General features: G+C 32.9%; 1 protein-coding gene across 1 annotated transcript; it reads left to right on the forward strand.

Annotated features, from left to right (window-relative positions):
* Positions 1 to 7,281: 7,281 nt before the first annotated feature.
* Positions 7,282 to 8,244, forward strand: LOC128285624 (uncharacterized). The gene has a single exon (XM_053023458.1). The coding sequence runs from the start codon at positions 7,334 to 7,336 to the stop codon at positions 7,676 to 7,678; it is 345 nt and encodes a 114-aa protein (XP_052879418.1). The 5' UTR covers positions 7,282 to 7,333; the 3' UTR covers positions 7,679 to 8,244.
* The last annotated feature ends 474 nt before the right edge of the window (positions 8,245 to 8,718 follow it).

Consider the following 8,718-nt stretch of genomic DNA (forward strand, 5'->3'; position numbering starts at 1 on the left):
ACTTACATCGATAAGGTGAGCTCGACAAAGGTGATAATATCTCCAGCAAACTCCAACTCGAGCGTAATCAAGTCAACAATCTATAAAAGAGAAATGTAACAACGAGTAAGCTTTCATAAGCTTAGTAAGTCTTAAGCAATGCAAACAAATAAACGCAATTATACTTGATTATTTAATTTCTTAAGAGGCCAAATTCTAGGATATTGCCATCCGCGAATATACACAAGCACATAATGCACGCTCAAGATTCTTATCACACTTAATCAATTCATATAACATATTTAAATCAAATACCTCACATACTTTCACACCTCGACCGGGTGTATCATGATCATAGGTATAGTTTTAACATTTATTCACGTCGTATCACATTACTCACTTATGATTCACTTCAAATCAAACTCACATCTCGAGTACATCTCTGCGTGCACTGCCCACTTTACGTATTAAATGTATTCATTTGACAATCTAGCATGAGGTACCTTAGTCATAGGCTTTTCTCAAATCACCGGCATTTCGCCTACTAGGCTCGAGGCCCGATATCATTTCACCGGCTTTATAGCCTGCTAGGCTCGAAAGCCCGAATAGTATCTTACCGACATTATAGTCTGCTAAGCTCAAAGGCCCGAATAATCAAATCAACAAGTTCTATATAACATATTCATATAAATTGAGTACTAACATCATTTGAACGTATATAATTATACATCTCAAACACTTTTCTTTCATCTCATTTTCACACTTAACATTTGATAGCTTATGCATAACATTTCACTCACATTCATTTCAAACTTATCATTCGACTATAAAAGCACATTGCATATTTACCAACATGTTATACTTACCATTAGGCCATATAAGCATGATACAATACACTATCATTTCATCTTTAACATTCGACTAAACCCTTATCTTACAAGGAACACCGAATTCACATAACATATCATTTCACTGGCATTACGCCTGGTAGGCACGAAGGCCCGAATACACATCACCGGCACGAAGCCTGCTAGGCACGAAGGCCCGAATACACATCACCGGTACGAAGCCTGCTAGGCACGAAGGCCCGAATATAGTACCAGCACTAGGCCTACGGGATTTATCCCTGATATAATATCAGCACGAAGCCTGCAGGATTTAACCCGGATATTTTACCAGCACGAAGCCTACGGGTCTTTAAACCCGGATACACATCAAATATCATGCATATTTAATCATATATTAACACATCTCATTCAACATATCACATTTCCATTTCACCATTCAAACTTAACCCATAGTGACCATTCGACTATAAGTCATATGCATAAATTATTTATCGCGCAACTTAGTTCAAGTAGAACCAAAAGGTCACAATTCATCTAATATATACATATTGCTCACTGATTCGCACACAACCTTTCAAATTAGCAATTATAAGATGGTTCCGCACATAGCCCATCCTTATCGATAATTTACGATGGTTTTACCCCTACTCACATATATGTCATAGGCATTTTTACCTATGCTTCTCAATTCACATTCATGATTCAATTCCAATCGATTTAACATGCCTAAGTACATATCGCATACCTGAATAATTTACTTTACGGAACGAATCCACATATCGTATTAGCCCATAGTCTTATAGCACCACACTTTTAATGGTTTACCTCATCGAAGTTCACATTTAATCACTTTAGTGCCAAGCCATATTCGGCTACCACAAAGGACTAATAATAATAATTTTATACACATCATGGTTTCCTTTAAGTATTTAATAATCACAAATCGTGATATCTCCACCAGCACATATACAGCATAGTTTATTCATTGTAACACTCATTTAGTGCATCAAATTTCCAAATCTAATTCAACTTAAGCATAATAGCCATAATCGGCTTATAGCCTTAAATCATTATATATTCGGTACATTAACTAAATAAAATTTACATTCCCTTTACCATATTAATTTAACTCTTGGGCATATAAAAAGGAATCAAGCTTAAACACTTAAGAACTTACCTCGAATGTTGCCGAACGATTACAACGGCTATTCGATTACTTTCTCTTTTCTCTTATCCGAATTTGCCCCTCTATGCTCTTGAGCTTAAAATTTAAAGATTTTAAACTAGTCATTATTCGACTATTCAAGCATCACTTTCAAAATATAATATATATATATATATATTCAACTTTCACACTTACTGATCATAGTAAGCTTATAAGAAATCAATAAGCAACTCATTAACAATTTTTTGTCAATGTTTACCACATAATCATAATTTCACTGCAAGCTGTCTTCCTTAGCAACAATCACTAAATCATTTATAACTGGAGATACGAAACTCCAAATCAAGTACCGTTAATTTTCTCTGAAAATAGACCCATATATCTTTTACCCATAAAATTTTCAGGATTTTTGGTTTGGCCAATCAATACCAGATTTTTCTTAAAGTTTCCCTTATTTCACTGCTTGACTAATCTGACCACTCTTCACTACGAATCAAATTTCTCATTGTACAGAATTCAAAATATGTTCTCGTTTATTTCATTTGAAACTAGACTCATTAAGGAGTCTAAGCATATAAACTTCATCTTATAACCATTTTTGTACAATTTATAATGATTTTATAAAAACAGAACAGAGGATCTATAAGTCATTCTGACCTTGTCCCACATCACTTCAAATATCTCATCATCGACAATTCTTTTGCTTACACGGTTTCTTTTATAAGAAACTAGAATCATTAAGCTTTAATTACATAATTTATTCAGCTTCTAACTCATCTCCCACAATTTATGGTGATTTTCCAAAACCACGTTACTGCTGCTGTCCCAAGCAGATTTATTACCAATTTACTCTTTCACACATACCTTGCATGCATGTTATTTAAACATGCATATCACAAATCAATAATCACATACCTATAACTTCACTTAAGCATAATCTTCCTTTCATCATTTTAAATCGCAACATTACTCAATATTATCCAAGTTCACATTCGGCCATAATACACACACCATGTTAGCCGATTTTCCCTCCTTAGCATCTAAGGCACATGCATGCTCATTTGTTTGGCTCAACTTCATCTATTCTCTATTTTTTATCAAAAGAACATGAAACAACAACCATTTCTCTCATTTCCATTCATGACCGAATGCTCACAACACAACCAAAAATCAAAAATATGCTTCATGGGTTAAGGTAGAAACAAGAAAAACCCATGAACATCAAAATAGAAGCAAAGCACCATGAACTCACCTTGGATTTTATTCCCCAAGTGACTGAACATTCAAGAGCTCTTTTCCTCTCCTTTCTATTCTATTTTCGGCTACCATAAACAAGAATGGACAAATTTTTCCCTTCCATCATTTTGTTATTTTTAGTCTTTATTTTATGACATAAAATGACACATATCAATTAGTACCATAACTTCATGTCTTAAATTATTATTATCTAATGCACATATTGCTTCCCACCAACATCATGGCCAGCCACTACACATAAAATGGGGAGTTTGACATGCAAATCCTTCCATTTTACACTACAAATTATTTGCCCACTACAATTTGGCCTATAGCATTTTCAGAAATTTTCACATAGGTCCTATTTCATAATTTTACTCTCAAATGACAAAATCAAAGCATGAAATTTTCACACATGCACTTTCACATATAATAAACACAGAGTATAACATTTAATTATTTCTGTGACTCGGTTTTGTGATCCCGAAACCACTTTCCGACTAGGGCCAAATTAAGGCTGTCACAATATTTATTTAAAACATTTCATATCCAATATCGATACACTCTTATCGACTATAACTTAGTGTAAACAATTAAAATTTACATAAGAAATACAAATAAAAAATCATTAATATCCTCGATTAGAATGTGTACCACATCTAGGTGGTCATCAATTGCAAGTTGGATTTCTTCTTGGTTCAAGTTATATACCGACCTCCTCGCTTTCATCGTTACATCTACACTTGGGTACCGGTTGTGGTTGTGGTCTCGGCCTCTCATCTTCGTTTTCGTCTGTAATTTATTGCTATCAGTTGCTCCTCGGTTGTCACCGTGTATCCTTCATTAGAGGAACAGGTGGTTGTGAAGATATCCATCTTTATAGAACAATGATCCCGGAGGTGTTTGCGAAACCATTGGTGTAGGCGTATAACTATATTGTGTCTCATACACCAATGGCAGAATGATGGACTTCTGCCAGTGCCCCAGACATAGACGACCTACACGTCCTCGTTTAAAACATCGATGACATCGACATGTAATATGCCAAGGATGGAGGTCCAAAAATAAAACCTAGCATCGATGTAGAAACAAACATATGTTGTGCAAGATGTGGTGCTTGTGTAAAAATGACGAGGTTAGTGAAAGCACCAAAATAAGTCGAGCCATACTGACAGGATGGTGGTGCAACCATCGGTGTCAGTTCTGTCATTGGTGTAAACGATGGACCCACCTCGGTAGTTGCTTCAGACCTTGGATGTCTAGGCGTCCGTCGTGGCCTCGTATACAATTGCCTACCCCTCTCCTCTTCCGCTAGTGGATATGGTTTGCTATGGTGTCTAAACCATGGCATGTAATTCGTATTGTAGGCTAACTCCAGAGTGATAATGACCTTGCAAGTAGGTAAAAACTCTTACCTATTGTTCCAAAGGTTGATATATTCCACGTGAAAAGTACGCCAATACTCATCTGTTCTCCCCCGTAAGTCAATATGGTGTAGATCTTTGATGTCTTAGGGTGCTGACAGAATCATTTGCCTAAACCCGAACTATTACAACACTCTATCCGACTCGTGCATCTCCACCGTAGCGTAACTATCAATGGCACCTTCACTTACTAGATGTTGGGATTCACTAAGAATTCAGACAGGATACATTCTTGAATTCCCAAATCAGAGTATGGCATCCATTTAAACTATATTAAAATAATACAACTTTTAGTTATATATATACTATTAATTTTTAAATCCACTACGTTAATATTATATCATTCAAATTTAAAAAATACATACTTTTTCTTCCGATCATTAATCTAACAAAAATCGTATATGTTGAAGCTCCTTTGGTAGTCCCACATAACTCGGCCCATGGTTCCACATATTGAAATAATATGTTAGCACAATAATTTAAATTTTAAATAATTTTATTATGATAAATATATTATCTAATGAAATTTACCTGGTTACGAGTGAGAATGTATAAGGGTAGTCCGCTCGAGGACGTAAAAATGACAGTCGGTACCACACCCATAGTTACAATAATAGCATGCAACCATCGATTTTAATTTTCTATGGTTCCGTCCCCCAACACATCTCCTGGTACAACATTGCCAACACGGATGACCCCTAACTGAGTTCGCCTGCTTCTCTAAAGTCCACAAGTTTTAGCAGCCACCTTAAATGGATAATATTTCGTGACTTATCGAGCATGAAGAAACATCTGATGATCATAAGGATGTACGTCCGAGCGTGTTATTCTCTTTGGACTTTACTCGAATATGCATTGAGCCCACCAAAATTTCTTTTCAATCAATACATATATATCCGGGCTCCCTAAATTGTTTGTGAAACCTTCCTCAAAAGTTGCTCGCATATATCTATCCAATCGGCAACAACAACTGACCCGGTTACTACCAACCCATCCACCGATAACTGAGCTGTAACTGCACGGCCTTGAGAGTGATAGTACACTCGCTACATGGAAGATGGAACGTGTGTCTCGGGTCTCCACCTTTCCACCAACGTGTTTTTACAAATGTGGGTTCCAATTTACACCCCTACCCATACGGGCCACGTGCAAAAATCTCACATCTCTCAAGTATGGTTCAATTAAGACGATGGAGGAGTGAGTAGATTACGAATGTATGTTTCCAAAATCTGTTCTTCAGACTACATATAAAAAAATACAAAATATTAAATTTCAGTATAACAATAAAATATTTAAATTAAATTAGATTAAATATAAAAAAAAAGACTTACCATTTGCAATTAATCGATCAAAATATGCTTCCCATCCAAACTCATTAGAGATTTTGTTATTACTAATTTCGAAAAACATGAAATAAACTATAATAGAAAAATAATTTAAAAAAATCTTAATACAATTTTAATAATAATAAAAAAGTTGAAGAGGGAAATGAAAATTAAGAGGGGATTGAGAAAATTTTGAGAGATAGTAGAGATTGAATTGAAAAAATAAAAGAATTGTATGGGTTTATATAGAAAGAAATATAGCCCTTAGGGTAGGTTAGTCGTTGGGTTTCAATGGCTATTTAAGTAGTGGTTGGGTGGAGTAGCTATTGGGAGGGGTGACTGTTGGGTAAAACACTTTTAGTGGAAAGAGTTTTAGTTATTTTGGCTCTGTAATTTTTTGAAAAAATAACTTAATCCAATTATTTTTTAAAAATTGGTATTTTTCATAAATTCACTCATATGCTTGGCCCTTTTTCTCATGGATATTGAGTTAAATTACAAAATCATTTTGATTTTTTATCAGTTAAATTACATAATCATTTTGATTTTTTATCTCATTTTATGTATGAAACGTAAACTACAAATAAAGAAACAAACAAATAAATCTATTGATCTGGGGTCAAACTTAATGGTAAGCAATGAGCTGTAATTGTATTAATTATTAGTAATTAATAGAATCACAAATGATTAGCGTAAAGTCTCTGCTTTTCCTTCTTCTCATTTCAAACTAAGCGTCTGATTAATGACTTCTTATCTAAAATGGTAATTTTAAATTTTTGGATTAGTTTAAATTTATGTAATTTATGCTTAAATGAAGTATAACCCCTCATTTTTAAAATAAAAGATGTTAAGTGTGTTGAAGCTAATTTTTTATAATATCAACTGAATCGGAGGCGAAGCAAGAGGTTGGGAGGGACGAAGTGAATTTTTTTATTTAAGTCTTTTATCATTTATAAAATTCTAATTTAATAATGATAAAATTGTATTTTGATCCTAAAATTAATAAAAATTAATTTAATCTTATAAAATATAAATTATTAAAATCGTAAAAATACATTTTTATCATCGTAAAAATATACAATTTAATTCTACCTTTCCAAATTATTTTTAACTTTACCCTTAAAAGTTAAGTGATAAATATTATTGTAAATAGTAACTTCTAAATAAAAACTTTTTTTCCCTTATAAAAAGGGCATGGGTGGTGCCTGATATGCAAAGTTTTCTCTTTTTTCAGCAAATTCACATTGAAAACATTTGATTTATTGGGGGCATGGGTTTTGCGTATTTAAGGCATAGCATTGATTGCTCTTTATATAAAGGGCTAACCACGTAGCATTCATCCATAGAATAAGAAAAATGGGAAACTGGTTTGGGAGATCAAAGTTGAAGGTGACGCCATTGGAAGATGATATCGGGATGCCGACGAAGAGCAAAGAAGACGGCGGTGAGAGTAGTCGGAAGAGCTTGGATGCAACGACGAGCCTTGTGAGGATCAAGGTGCGTATGACTAAAGCAAAACTCGATAAACTTAAGGCACATGCAAGTATGAGCGAAGGGGATTCGAGACTTGGTCGTTTGATCGTTAAGGAATGCTTGGAAGGTAGATTGTGCCCTCGTGTTGTTGTTGGACAACCCCATGCGTTGGTGACTTCAAGATCTAGGCTTTTGAGTATGAGTATTATAGATGAAGAAAGGATCTAAAATGAGAGTGGTAAGTGAAAATGAGAAGAAAATTGGGTATGTTTTCATGTTTTATCTTATCAAACAAATTGTAAATAGGTTAAAATATGTCATCAATCCCTATATTCTTTATAAATTTAGAATTTAGTTCCTATATTTTTATTTTTAAGAATTTAGTATTTTTACTTTCCATATTTTAAAATTCAGATCCAATTGTTAATATATAATGGTATAACGAATCTAAATTTAACAAAATAATTTTAATAATGTAACTATGAACTAACCTAAATTTAATATAATAATTTTAACATGATAACAATTGGATCTGAAATTTGAAATTTGAAAAGTAGAAATATTAAATTCCTAAAAATAAAAGTATAGTGATTAAATTTTAATTTTACAAAAATACATGGACTTGTGTCCTATTTTAACCTTAAAAATATGATGTATATTAGATTGAGTGCCTACTTTTATGCAGCTACTAAGACAAAAAAAAATGCTCACTTAAGCTACAATGGCTAGTTGGACCCTGTCTTAGCTGAAAATTATCAAGGATTAAGTTTTAAGTGTGCTTAAATATACTAAAATTTTGAAGCTAGGTTGGTAATTAATAATAATAATTAAGGTTATTTGAATCGATTGAATTGAACTGGTCAATCGAATTAAAATCATTTCAAAAATAACAAAAAGCAGTTGATTCATGAATAGTATAGATTAAACTAAAAGTTGTTGAATTAGATTTTATATTTTTAAATATTTTTATTTTTAATAATTTATTTATTTTGAACAAACAAACCAATCAAATTAAAAATTAATGATCTAACTATTACAACCACCAATCTAATTCTAAAAGCATTGGTAATAACATCGCTACTGTGAAGAAATTATTTACTTCCATCATTATTTTTAAATCAAATCATGGTTTTGATTCTTTTATTATACTTAAAATTACAACATAATCATTCTACTTTAATTTGATATATAAATTTTCACTTTTATAATATTATTAATTAATTTTCAAAATTAACATCAATTGTTATTTTACTTTAAAAGATAATGGG

This window comes from Gossypium arboreum, chromosome 12 (genome assembly GCF_025698485.1).
Source record: "Gossypium arboreum isolate Shixiya-1 chromosome 12, ASM2569848v2, whole genome shotgun sequence".
In the NCBI taxonomy this organism is placed as follows: Eukaryota; Viridiplantae; Streptophyta; class Magnoliopsida; order Malvales; family Malvaceae; genus Gossypium; species Gossypium arboreum.